The sequence below is a fragment of the Lontra canadensis genome, unplaced genomic scaffold (genome assembly GCF_010015895.1).
Source record: "Lontra canadensis isolate GAN:19392208 unplaced genomic scaffold, GSC_riverotter_1.0 scaffold36, whole genome shotgun sequence".
In the NCBI taxonomy this organism is placed as follows: domain Eukaryota; kingdom Metazoa; phylum Chordata; class Mammalia; order Carnivora; family Mustelidae; genus Lontra; species Lontra canadensis.
The window spans coordinates 17,898,383-17,912,636 of NW_022631030.1; the positions used below are offsets into that span (position 1 = coordinate 17,898,383).

Sequence of the window (14,254 nt, forward strand, 5' to 3'; positions counted from 1 at the left end):
TAACTGACTGAGCCACCCAGAAGCCGCCAGAGAAACTAGATTTTAAGCCAAAGACTGTAATAAGAGATGAAGAAGGATACTATATCATAATAAAGGGGTCTATCCAAGAAGAAGATCTAGCAATTATAAATATTTATGCCCCCAGATTGGGAGCACCCAAATTTATAAATCAATAATAAAAACAAGAAATGCATTGATAATAATACTATAATACTAGGAAACTTTAACACCCCACTCACAGCAATGGACAGGTCATCTAAGCAGAAGATCAACAGGGAAACAATCGCTTTGAATGGCACACTGGACCAGATGGACTTCACAGATATATTCGGAACATTTCATCCTAAAAATAACAGAATACACATTCTCCTTGAGTGCAGATGGAACATTCTCCAGAACACATCACATACCTGGTCACCACTTAGGCCTCAATAAGTACAAAAAGATTGAGATCATACCATGCATATTTTCAGACCACAATTCTATGAAACTTGAAATTAAGCACAAGAAAATATTTGGGATGATCACAAATACATGGAGATTAAAGAACATGCTACCAGAGAATGAATGAGTCAACCAGGAAATTAAAGAATTAAAAAACTACATGGAAACAAATGAAAATGAAAACAGGATAGTTCAGAACTTTTAGGATGCAGCAAAGGCAGTCCTAAAAGGAAAGTATATAGCAATACAGGCCTTCCCCAAGAAGCAAGAAAAGTCTCAAATATACAACCTAACCTTATACCTAAAGGAGTTAGGGAAATAAATAAATAAATAAAGCCTAAATCCAGAAGGAGAGGAGAAATAAAGATTAGAGAGGAAATCATTGAACTGGAAATTAAACAAACAGAACAGATTAAAAAAAAAAAAACAAAACACCAAAAAACCCCTCAGAGCTGGTTTTCTGATAAGCTGCAGAAAAAGAGAGACTCAAATGTTAGCAGGGAACCCCACTTCCTGTCCTTGTTTCTTGAATTTGGCCCAGAAAGAATTTGGAGTCAAACTCTTAGTAAGCAAGCATTTATTAGCAGCCAAAACAAAAGGAAGGTAGAGCAGACTATGAGACAGACAGAGAGAGACACAGAGACAAGGAGAAAGAGAGAGAGAGTGCAGGAGCCCTAAAGTGTCAGCACTTCCATCTTTTTAGCTACATTTTCTTTCTTGTTCCTTTGGTCCCACCCTTCCCTTCACACCCGCCCCCCCTTCCCCGTTTCTGTATTTAGTCTCCTTAGGGTGAGCCATTTTGGATATTTCCCATCATTTCTTGTGAAAATGGGGGTGGGAAGGTGAAGGGTATGGTGTGCGTGTGTGTGTGTGTGTGTGTGTGAGAAACTGCAATGTAAATGTATTATAATAAAGCTGTGGGTCCTTTGAGGATAGTGGGTACAGGGAGTTGCATCTGCATTTCTCTCAGGGATTTCTCCAGCTATTTATGCTCTGGAGGTGGTTGGTGGGTTCTGGCTTTTTCAACATTTGGAAAAAACCCTTCCCTGCTCATGTCAAGACTGGAAATTCAAAGATTGATAAGAACAAGTTTGGAAGATACATTGAAAAAATGACTGTAGCCAGAAAGCAGAATTTTAGAATCTTACTTCTTGGTGTTGAAATAAATTTTACTGCAAGTGAAGTTATATAATTTGGTAGGTGAAACAGTGTGGGTAATGATATGAAAATGTTGGGGTTCAGGAGCAAATGGTCCAGAAAGAATTCTTGAGGTGACTTTGGTGCAAAAATGGTGGTTTTATTAAAGCACGGGGACAGATCCTTGGGCAGAAAGAGCTGCACTGGGGTTATGAGGAGTTGGTTATATACTTTCAAGTTGGGAGAGGGTTAGGAATAGCATAAATCTCTAAGGAATTTGGAAGCAAGTTTCCAGGACCTTGAGAGGCTAGCTATTGTTAGGAAAGGTCATTTACTACTGTCTAATAAAATCTTAGTCATGAGACCCTTCAGGTGTATATTTGCAGGCCCTATGCTTGGGGATGATTACCAATACATATCTTGGGGGGGAAGGGATAAACCAAGTTTCCAAAGGAATATATTAAAGTAGACTTACAGACTTACAGGGTGGGGGTGGGGGGAATGTGTGGAGGTCGGACTAAGACTGCCTTTTGCCTTTAGCAAAGTACTAACATCCAGGGGCACCGGAGTGGCTCAGACAGCTCAGGCCATTAAGCATCTGCTTTTGGCTCAGTCCTGGGATTCCCCCCTCCCCATTGGGCTCCTTGCTCAGTGGGGAGCCTGCTTCTCTCTCTCCCTCTGCTGCTCTCTCTGCTTATGCTCTCCCTCTGTCAAATAAATAAATAAAAGTTACAAATGTAGTGATCAGAAGGGGGCACCTGCACCCCCAAAATTTATAGTAACAATATCCACAACAGCTGAGAATTATAAATGGAGCTTGATCTCCCATCCAGAGGGAGCCAAAAGCGGAAAGAAGGAGCAGCACAACCACACAGGCGCAGTTGCACCGGCGAAATTAATTTAGAGCCTCTCCACCTCTACTTGGGACCACCCATTTTGCCTCAGACGTCCTTTTTCCTGCGGAGACAAGGGCGAGGGGTGGAGAGGGAAGCTGTAGACCTGTAGTCCCCAACTTTAGCGTACATTAGTATTGCCCAGAGTTTCAGATTCTGTAGGTCCAAAATGGGACAGAGCATCTGCGTGTTGATAAGGCTCACCCACACCACACTTTGTGAGCCGCTACTCCCAGCTGAGTTACTAGCCGTAGGGTAGGCAGGGTAAAGGAAAATGGTCCTCCTCCTCCAGGATGTAGATTGGCCTTGTTAGGCATTCCCTACAGGGGGAAAGGGATATTCCTCATCTGTGTTCTCAGCACCTAGCACTGGGGGACTGTGGTTAGTGAACGCGCGCTGAAGCGACCCAGATGGAGGAGCTGCGGTCGCTGTGGAGAGGAGGACACCCCTGTCCCCAACCTGGACGCTCCGGGAATGAATCTCCTGCCGTGACCCAGCGAGTGTGCCAGTGGCTCCGCTGAGCCGGCTTTCCTCCCGCAGCGCCGGGCCTGGGAAGGGCGCCTAAGTGGGTCCCCGAGAAAGAAAAGGGGCGGAGGAGGTTAGCAGCGCAGGACTGGGGGGAACGGATGGAAAGCCGTCCGCACTCCGCGGACAGCGCTCCTCAACTATTAGCTGTCACAACTGACGGAGTCCCCGAAGGCCAGAGCCGGCCTCTGGCAGACTAAGAGGGCACAGAGGGCCCGCTGAGCTCACTGCGACGGCCGCACTCCTCTGGGCAGAGTCGGGGCTGCGGCTTATCAACCCCCCGGGCTCGGGGGCTGGGGGAGGATCAGCGGAGGGCAGGGAGAGTACACCGCGAAGGATGTGCTTGGCTGGGGGTGGAAGCCGTTCTGCCGTGGAGCGGGGGCGGGTGTGGGGGAGGATCTGCCCGGGGCGGGGTGGGGAGCGGGTCTGCGGAGAGTGAGGCCTGCGGCGGGGGCGGGCTATCTGAGGTAGGGGAAGGGCGCGGGAGGTGGGAGGTTACTGCAGGCGGAGGCTACCCAGGGAGGAGCGCGCAGCCGGATCTTTTCCCGCTCTGTCCCCCACCTGGCGGACGCTACCGACCTAACGCTGCGAAGTTGGGGAAGGAGCAGTCCGGCCCAGGGTAAGGTAGGCTCTGGCCCGAGCGCCCACCGGAGTACCCACGCCCGCGACAGCCCCGGGGCCTCTCCGCACCTCCCGCGCGGTGGCCTCTCCCAGCGCTGGGCCCACCCGCAGCCCTGCGCCGTGTCAACCCAGACAGCCCCTCGGGTTTCCTCACTTTCTGGAATTTTTCTCTAGGCCCTTCGGTCAGGTTCCCTGGAGGTTCTGCTTTGTCCCGTCTGTCTTCTCCTCGGAAATCTCTGAGCGTCGTCTGATCTCAGTCCGTCTCCCCGGACTCTTCACGCCCACGGTGAAGAGTCGAGTGGTGCCCGGGGGTCTGTCTTCTCTAATCTCTGGGTCCCATTCTCTTTTCCATCCTATTTCCCTACAGAAAACTGTTGCTTTCTACCCTCCCAACTCTGCCTAAGGGAGTCCTCAAGAAGCCCATGATAAAGCTGAAGCCTATGGAAGCGACACAGATGTTTTACCGATTGCGGCGACTCCTTTGTTCAGAAAACATTAGCTGAGCACTGGCTGTAATTCAGGCGCTGCTCTGGGTAGCGAGCACCCAGCCACGCCCCATGCAGAGCGCTTCCCCCATGCAGAGCTGCGCAGCCCCGGGACTGGGCTAGGCCGCCCTGGTTCTGCCTGCGTCGGACTCATAGAACTTTGATACCTAAGGAAAGAGCATTTGCCCCCGGGTGAGCCGCATAAAGAAGATCAGTAGCCACACGAATGCTGAGTGTTTTCTGGGAGCTAATTAGATGGCGTCCTACAGTAGCAGAGAAGTAGAAAATTGGGATGGGGATAGAAATTGGCACCCGGCTACAGAGAGAGTCCTACATTCCAGTGAGTGTTCTCTGATAAGCAGGGCTCATTCCTTACTAGTAGAAGGTCTCTCACAAATTTTGGAGAGATTATATTCTATTCTGTGAAATTTACTGGACTGAGGCTTGATCTTCTCTAAAATGTAACAGGGGTCAGAAAACCCAGTTACTATCAGGAGGCTCTTTGTTGCAGCTGCCCTCCAGTCTGTCGTGGGTCCTGGTCCTGCCTTCCAGTGAGGCCACCTCTGTGCTGCTCACCCACCTCCGCAGGCAAGGCCTCACTCAGCTCCCACCTCCTTCTCTGCCTCCAGGATGTCTGACTTCAGTTCTGTCCTCTCTGTTTAGCATGCTGACCTTTTTGTTGAGCATCCTGTACCTGTCTTCAGGGTTATTGGTAACAGCTCAGTTTGGAGGAGACTTCTCACCCAGGTATGTTGGAGAAGGGTTGGGAAGTTCTCTTTGCACTAGAGGCGTGCCTAGAGCCCCTGAAGGAAAGGCCTTTTGGATTTGCCCAAACTGTGTGCCACATGGTAACATCTTGAGGACTTCACACACCTTCTTTGTCCTTGCAGGATGAATCAAGTTTCCCTGACTCCCTCCCACATAATAAATCGCAATGTGGGTCTGAAAGTTGAAGGCTCAAGCTTCACACTAGATGGCTTTCCTTTCCTGATCATAGCAGGTACTATTCACTATTTCCGGGTGCCCAGGGAGTATTGGAGGGACCGCTTGCTGAAGCTGAAGGCCTGTGGCTTCAACACTGTGACCACGTGAGTGTTGGCATCTAAGTAATTAGTTCAAGAATTTATAGTCTGAATTTCTAGTTCTGAGACTTTATTAGACTAGTATAAGGGTTGACCCTTTTTGTATTTTCTTCATTATTCTTAGGATGTCTGAGTCTCCACTTGTTATCTCCAGAATATCCATTCTGTGGATAGAGCCTGCTCTGCTTGCTCTGAAAGGGCTCCCTTTAAACAGGCTGTGGCCTGCATGTAAAAGTCTAACTTTCAAAGGCATTGGTCAATACAGATGGATGTAGGTCAGTGGTCCCTAACTACTGAAGGAATTCAGGCACAGAGAGCCTCTCTCCTCCTTGGATATCCTCACTTGCTATAGGAGTGATGAGTCCTAGGATAGAATTCTGTTCCAGAAACTTTGGTCTTTGAAGATAGATTTCATTGAGAATCAGGTATGGCAAGTAACAAAATTATCCTCATTCTACATGCTGAAATTAACAAAAATTAGTAATTTCTTTCTAGGCTTCAAAGCTTGGAAAGTACTTATCCATTACTGTTTTGATATCAGTTTTAGCTGTATTCTCTTTTTCAGTGTTTTGATTTTTAAGATGTAGGTTTAGAAGAAAAAATATTTGATTGGAATTTGATTTGGTGAATGATGGAAGTGATATTTATTTTAAAATTTTTTTTATTTTTTTATAAACATATAATATATTATTAGCCCCAGGGGTACAGGTCTGTGAATTGCCAGGTTTACACACTTCACAGCACTCATCATAGCACATACCCTCCCCAATGTCCATAACCCCACTGCCCTCTTCCGACCCCCCTCCCCCCAGCAACCCTCAGTTTGTTTTGTGAGATTAAGAGTCTCTTATGGTTTGTTTCCCTCCCAATCCCATCTTGTTTCATTTATTCTTTTCCTACCCCCCAAGCCCCCCACATTGCATCTCCACTTCCTCATATCAGGAGACCATATGATAGTTGTCTTTCTCCGATTGATTTATTTTGCTAAGCATAATACCCTCTAGTTCCATCCCTGTTGTCCTAAATGGCAGGATTTCATTTCTTTTGATGGCTGCATAGTATTCCATTGTATATATATACCACATGGAAGTGGTATTTAAAAGCATTTACCCTCTAAACTGTCATAATGCTTTTTACACATCACATCAAATATTTTTTTTCCCTTTTCATATAGACATTCTTTTTAAAGGAGTTTTAGGTTCGCAGCAAAATTAAGCATAAAGTATAGGTTGTTAATTAACAGAGGCCACTGAGAGTTTTTATTATGAATGATGGTGTCAAATTTGTCAATACTTGGATCCTGTCTTCATTTCCTATAACATTAATATCGTAATTTTCTTCCTGAAACATACTTTTGCCAGATATGGAATTTGTAGGTGTGTGATATTATGTGATATAATGAGAAATATATATTTAGTCTTCATTCCCAGTTCTGCTACACAGTTCCTAGAATACTTGGACTTTCCTGAGTGAAAATGATCAGAAGAGCATTTTTTGTTATTCATAACAAGACTTTTTCAAGCATGTCTGAATTTATGTTAATGAGGTAACTTTTAGAAAGCCTCTCAGGATGAGGAAGAACTGGTTGCCAGGGGACTAAACTGTGTGACTGGAGAGTTGGAACTTTCAGCATCTGCCCCTACCAATTCTGACATCTGGAGAGGGGAGAGGGGCCAAAGGTTGAGTTAATTACCAATAACCAATGATTTAATCAACTATCCCTACATAGTGAAGTCTCCATAAAACCCTAACTGACAGAGATTGGCAAGCTTCCAGGTCGGTGAGCACATTGAAGTGCTGGAAGTGCAGGATTTCATTGAAGTGCTGGAAGTGCCCAGTGCAGGCATGGAAGCTCCATGTACCTTTCCTATACTTTTTCCTATGCATCTCTTCTGTTCCTGAGTTGTATCCTTTATAATAAACTGATAAAGCTAAGTGTTTCCCAGAGTTTTGTGAGCAGTTCTAACAAATTATCGAACTCGGAGAGGGGGCCATAGGAACCCTGATTTTTAGGCTGTTGATCAGAAATACTGGTGATAACCTGGGACTGGTATCTGAAATGGAAGAGTGAGGGAAACATCATGTGGGACTGAGCCCTTAACCTGTGTGGGGTTGTGCCAACTGAAAGCAATTAGTGTTAGAATTGAGCTAAATTGTAGGACACCTGGTTGGTATCTGCTAGGAATTGAAGAATTGCTTGGAGTGGAAAAACCTACATATCTTGTGTCAGAACTATTGTGGGACAAAAGTGAGACAAATTTTCCTTGAAACTGGCAATTCTTGTAGCACTTAAAAAAATATTGTGCTACTTCCTTCTGGCTTCCATAGAATAGGGTTATATTCCATGTCTCATAATTGACTATACTTCCAAGTGGGATTCCTCTATAAGTAATGCATCTTTTCTCTCTGGCTGCTTCCAAATTTTTTCTTTACTTTTTAGTTGTCTTTCTTTCTTTCTCTCCTTCCTTTCTCTCTTTCTTTCTTTCTTTCTTTCGTTTTTTTAGTGTTTCCATTTAAAAAAAAGGCTTTAATTTTTAGAGTAAGTAGTTTTTGGTTCAAACAAAATTAAGAAGAAGGCACAGAGATTTTCCATATAACACCAGCACCCACCAGTGCCAGGACTTCCCTCATTGTCAATATCTCCCATCAGAGTGGTCAATAAACCTACATTGACACATCAGCAATCACCCAAAGTCCATAGTTTATAGTGTAGTTTACGTTTGGTGTTATATATTGTATGGGTTTGGACAAATGTATAATGACACATATACACCATTAATAATGCCATAGAAAACAGTTTCACTGTCCTAAAAGTCCTGTGCTCCACTGTTCATCTTCCTTCTCCACTAACTCCTGGCCAGCATTGATCTTTTTACTGTCTCCATAGTTTTGCCTTTCCCAAAATGTCATGTAGTTGGAATCATACAGTATGTGGCCTTTTCAGATTGACTTCTTTCATATAGTAATATGCATTTAATTTTCCTCTTGCATATACTTTCATGGTTTGATCAGTTACTTTTTCAGTAATGAATGATTTTCCATTATGTGGCTGTACCGTGTTTACTTATCCATTTACCTATTGAAGGACGTCCTGCTTGCTTCTGAGTTTGGGCAATTATGAATAAAGCTGTGTGTCTATGTGCAGGTTTTTGTGTGGCCATTTGGGTATATACTTAAGATTATAAGATAAAAATATGTTTAGTTTTGTAAGAAACTGCCAAACTGTCTTCCAAACTGGCTATATCATTTTTCATTTTTTTAAAAGATTTTATTCATTTATTTGACAGACAGAGGTCACAAGTAGGCAGAGAGGCAGGCAGAGAGAGAGGAGGAAGCAGGCTCCCCGCTGAGCAGGGAGCCTGATGCGGGGCTCGATCCCAGGACCCTGGGATCATGGCCTGAGACAAAGGCAGAGGGTTTAACCCACTGAACCACTCAGGCGCCCCTCATTTTGCATTCTTATTATAAGTGACAGAATAGATCAAAAAGAGAGTTCCTCTTGCCTCATAGCCTTGGGAGCATTTAGTGGTGTTATTGTTCTAGATTTTGGATATTCTAATAGGTGTGTAGTGGTATCCTCATTCTTTTTTTTTTTAATTTTATATATTTATTTGACAGAGAAATCACAAGTAGGCAGAGAGGCAGGCAGAGAGAGTGGGGGAAGCAGGTTCCCTGCTTGATCCCAGGACCCTGAGATCAGGACCTGAGCTGAAGGCAGAGGCTTAACCCACTGAGCCACCCAGGCACCCTGTGGTATCTCATTCTTATTTTAAATTGCGATACCCTAATGAGATAACATGTTGAGCATTTTTTCACATGTCCATTTTCCATTTGTATAGTTTTTTTTAAAGATTTTATTTATTTATTTGATAGGTAGAGATCTCAAGTAGACAGAGAGAGAGAGGAGGAAGCAGGCTCCCTGCTGAGCAGAGAGCCCGATGCAGGGCTCCATCCCAGGACCCTGAGATCACGACCCGAGGCTTTAACCCACTGAGCCACCCAGGCGCCCCCCATTTGTATAGGTTTTTGATGAGTTGTCTGTTCAGATCTTTTGCACATTTTACGTGCATGTTATTTTCTTATTGTTGAGCTTCAAGAGTTTTGTATATTTTAGATAATATATCTTTGAGATAAATCTTTTGCAAGGGTTTTTCTCCCAGTCTGTGGCTTGTCTTATTGTCTTGACAATGTCTTTTGCATAGCATATGTTTTTAATTTTTAACGAGGTTCAACTTAATTATGTCATGCAGTGTGCTTTTAGTGTTGTACCTAAAAAGTCATTGCCAAACCCAAGGTTATCTAGATTTTCTTCTATGTTATCTTCTAGGAGGTTTATAGTTTCATACTTTACATTTAAGTTTATGATCTATTTTTAGTTCATTTTCATGAAGGTTATAAAATCTGTATCTACATCAGTTTTTGGTGTGTGCATTTTTTGGTTGTCCTATTGTTGCAGCACCATTTTTTAAAAAGACTACTTTTTTCTCTTTACTGTATTGCTTTTGCTCCTTTGTCAAAAATAAGTGGACTGTACTTGTTTGGATATATTTCTACACTCACTATTCTGTTTCCTTGATCTACTTGTCTGTTCTTTCATCAGTGCCACACTATCTTGATTGCTGTAGCTTTATGGTGAGTTTTGAAGTTGGATAGTGTTATCTGTCCAGTGGTTCATTGCTCTTATGTAAGAAAATGATTAACTTTTGTATATTAACCTTGTTTTCTGAAATCTTGCTATTGATCGCTTAGTAGTTCCAAGAGGGTTTTTTTTTTTTTGTCTTTTTTTTCAAATATTTTATTTATTTATTTATTTGTCAGAGAAAGACAGAGTGAGAGAGAGAGCATGTGCCCAAGCTGGGGGATTGGCAGGCAGAGGAAAAAGGAGGCTCCTGTTGAGCAAGGAGCTGGATGCAGGACTTGATCCAGAACTCTGGGATCAGGATCTGAACTAAAGACAGCTTATTCAACCGACTGAGCCACCCAGGCATTCCTCTTTTCAGTTTTTTAATAGACAATGTCATCAGTGAACAAAGAAGCTTTTATGTTTGTCTTCCCAATCTGTATACTTTTTATTTAATTTCTTATTTTATTGCATTAACTAGGCTTTCTGGTACAATGTTGAAAAGACCAGAGATAGGAGAAACTTCTGTTTTGTTCTGTTTTTTTTTTTAATTTTATTTGTTTATCTGACAGAGAGATAGAGATCCCAAGTAGGCAGAGAGGGGGCGGGGAAGCAGGCTCCATGCTGAGCAGAGAGCCCGATGTGGGGCTCAATCCCGGGACCCTGAGATCATGACCTGAGCTGAAGGCAGAGGCTTAACCCACTGAACCGCCCAGGTGCCCCTGTTGTTGTTTTAAAGATTTTATTTATTTACTTGACAGAAATCACAAGTAGGCAGAGAGGCAGGCAGAGAGAGAGTGAGAAGGGGAAGCAGGCTCCCCGCTGAGCAGAGAGCCCAATGCGGGACTTGATCCCAGGACCCTGAGATCATGACCTGAGCTGAAGGCAGAGGCTTAACCCACTGAGCCACCCAGGCAGAGGCTTTAACCCACTGAGCCACCCAGGCGACCAACCTTCTGGTTTCTTATGATTAAGTTTGTTGTTAGCTATAGGTTTGCTGTAGGTATTCTTTATGAAGTTGAGGCAGTTCTCTTTTCCTAGTTTACTGAGAATTTTTTGTCATGAATGGGTGTTGGATTTTCTCAAATGTTTTTTGTGCATCTATAGGTAAAATTATGTATTTTCTTCTTTAGCCTGTTGATGTGATGTATTGTATTAATAATTTTTCTATTCGAGTCTTCAGTTGACTGGATGAGCCCTATCCCATTAGGGAGGTTAATCCATGTTACTCAGTCTACCAGTTCAAATGTTAATCTCTTCCAGAAACACTTATATACTGTTTGGCCAAGTGCTGGAGCACCTGATTGCCCAGTCAAGTTAACATGTAGGATTAACCATTACATCAGCTCTCTCTCATTCTAGTTTTTGGGACAGCAGTTTTCCCTGTGACCTGTCTTCTCTGATGGTTAAGGAGAGTTGTTGCTTTTCAACAGCTTCCAGCTTTTCAGCTTTGTTCTTATTGTGAGGATGGAAGTGACAACTTTGAAGCTCTTTACCTCTTGGATCAGAAAGCAGAAGTCTTTTTGATGCCTTCTGTAAGTTAATGAAAAACTTGCTCACTTTTTCTTGTTTTCCTCATTAAAAGGTTTGGCCGAAATTACCTACTACCTTTCTGGTAGTAAATATTCTCAATTCCTTTTTTCCCTCTTCTTCTTAATTTAGTTCTATTTTAAAGTAATATTTGATTAAATCTTAACATTTGGAATATAAGAGTTTTAGCTCAATGAATTTTGGTAAAGTGAACATACTTCTGTAACCAACCCCCAAAGCCTTGTAGTACACCAACATCTCAGAAGCTCTACCATTCTCCTTACAGTCATGACTTTCCACCAAAAGATAACTACTATTCATTATTCTTGACCTGTTTTTGAGTTATTGTAGTTTTCTTCTATAATTTCTTTTTTTTTTAAGATTTTATTTATTTATTTGACAGACAGAGATCACAAGTAGGCAGAGAGGCAGGCACAGAGAGAGGAGGAAGCAGGCTCCCTGCTAAGCAGAGAGCCCGATGTGGAGCCCGATCCCAGGACCCAGGGATCACGACCTGAGCCAAAGGCAGAGTCTTTAACCCACTGAGCCACCCAGGCGCCCCTCTTCTATAATTTCTAATTTAATAAAATTTTATACTTTTATTCAAATAGGCAATTTCTATTTTTTAATAAAATTTTCCATCAACTAGAGTTAGAAATTTCTTTGTAAACAATTTTGGCATTATATTTTATAAGTTATTTTAATATCTTTTGCCATATTAGTTCTATTTCTCTTCAATTTCCAATTTCTCATGCATTATTTTCCTGTTTATTTAGATCATTTTTTTTAGCTTTATTGAGGTATAACTGACAAATTAAATTGTAATTGATAATTAATTAGCTAATTAATTAATTTGCATAGCATAGTGTATTTAATGTTCCCCCTTTTGGAGACAATCTGGAGGTTATCTGGTACTTTGGTACAGAAAGGATTTGGTCCCATATCATACTGGCTTAAGACACTGAAAGGCAAATAAAGTTGGTAGCTCAGACATCTGTGGGCTGGAGTTGAGTAGGAGGTGGGTAGGGAGATAATTTAAGATAAATGAGCAGAACTTGGATGTGGGCTCCAGTACTTCTTCACAGAGGTAGTTTGTCCTGGGTAGATGCTGGGGCAGCTGAAGGCACCTTTTACTCCTCAGGCTGGGTAAATGTTGATGGGTGGCTTTCATCTGCTCAGTCTGCCAGTTCATTGCTCCAAAACCACAGCTGGATCTTTCTCTGGGTCCTTTCCACAGAGTTTCTGGTGTGGATGACTCTCTTGCTGATGTGGATGATAAAGTCTCCACAATGGTGCCAGAGGTGGCCTTAACTGAGTTGGTACGGACCATGTTGGGGCCTTCCTAGACGATGGCATTGTAGACCATAATCATTATAGGGCCAACCTCCTGTAGCTGTGGAGGGCTCGGTAGAAGGGTTCCTCTGCAGGCTATAGGTCATAGTAGTGCTCAGCAAGGATGCTCTATGGAACCTGCAGCATCTTTATCCCCAGCTTAAAGCCTCTCCTCTCAAAGTCCTGGTCCTTTCCCTGATGAGTTACTTTCACACCCCATGTGGCTTCACTCTGACCAAAGTCCACTCTGAGGTCCAGGAGGACCCTCCTGAACTGAGGTGCACAAGTAGGCTCAGCCTGGGCAAGTGGGCCACACATATGCCCCATAGTGGGATGCACCTGAAGAGGCCACCTTGCCACTGGCTGAACACTGTGAGTAATATTCTTCTTGATGTCGGAGTCCCCCTTCCCTCAAAGGGAGCAACTATAATATATTTAAAGTATACCATGTGATGATTTAATATATGTACACATTGTGAATGAATTCTAACCTATAATCCAATTAGTTAACACATCCATGACCTCACATATTTATCTTTGTTTGTTTGTTCTGGTGAGAACACTTAATTCCTACTCCCTTAACAAATTCAGTTACACAATATAGTATGATCAATTATAGTTACCATGTTATACATTAGATCCACAGACTTTATTCATCTTATAATTGAAAGTTTATATCCTTGTACCAATTCTCCCCATTTCCCCTTACCCTCGGGCCCTGGAAGGCACCACCATATTTTGTTTCTATGAGTTAATTTTTTTAAAAAAGATTTTATTTATTTATTTATTTATTTATTTATTTAATATGTTCTTTTCTTTCTTTTTTTTTTGTGGTCTGTGTATTTTTAAAATTTAATTTAATTAAATTTTTTTCAGTGTTCCAAAATTCATTGTTTATGCACCACACCCAGTGCACCATGCAATAGTGCCCTCCATAATCCCCACCACCAGGCTCACCCCATTTTTTTTATTTATTTGAGAGAGAGAGAGAGAGAGAGATTGAGAGAATGAGTGGAAGGAGGGGCAGAGGGAAAGGCAGACTCCCTGCTGAGTATAGACCCCCCCCTCAATGGGGGACTCTATCCCAGGACCCTGGGATCATGATCTGAGCCAAAGGCAGATGCTTAACCGACTGAGCCACCCAGGTGCCCCTTTTGTTTGTTTGTTTGTTTGTTTGTTTTTGTTTGCTTTTTAAAAGATTTTTAAAAAGTTTTTTTTAAGATTCCACATATAAGTGATACCATCTAGTATTTGTCTTTTGCTGTCTTTTCTTTGACTTAGCATAATGCCCTCCAGATTGATTTAAATTGTCACAAGTGACAGGGCTTTCCTTCCTTTTTTTAAGGCTAAAACATATTCCTGTATATGTGCATGTGTTTGTGTTTCACATTTTCTCAATCCATTTATCTGTCATCAGACACTTAGGTTGCTTCCATACCTTGGTTAGTGTGAATACTGCCGCTATGAGCATGGGAGTACAGATATTTCTTTGAGGTAATGATTTTATTTCCTTTGGCTGTATACCCATTTGAAATAGGATTGAATCATATGATAGTTCTATTTTTAATTTTTGGAGGAACCTCC

General features: G+C 42.6%; 1 protein-coding gene across 1 annotated transcript in view; it reads left to right on the top strand.

Moving 5' to 3' along the window:
* The first annotated feature begins 4,769 nt into the window (after window positions 1–4,769).
* Window positions 4,770–14,254, top strand: part of LOC116874311 (beta-galactosidase-1-like protein 2) — a 58,856-nt gene continuing 49,371 nt past the window's right edge. The window contains exons 1-2 of the mRNA XM_032868980.1: window positions 4,770–4,852; window positions 4,996–5,193. Coding sequence (XP_032724871.1) covers window positions 4,770–4,852; window positions 4,996–5,193 — 281 coding nt within the window. The remainder of the gene's footprint in view (window positions 4,853–4,995; window positions 5,194–14,254) is intronic.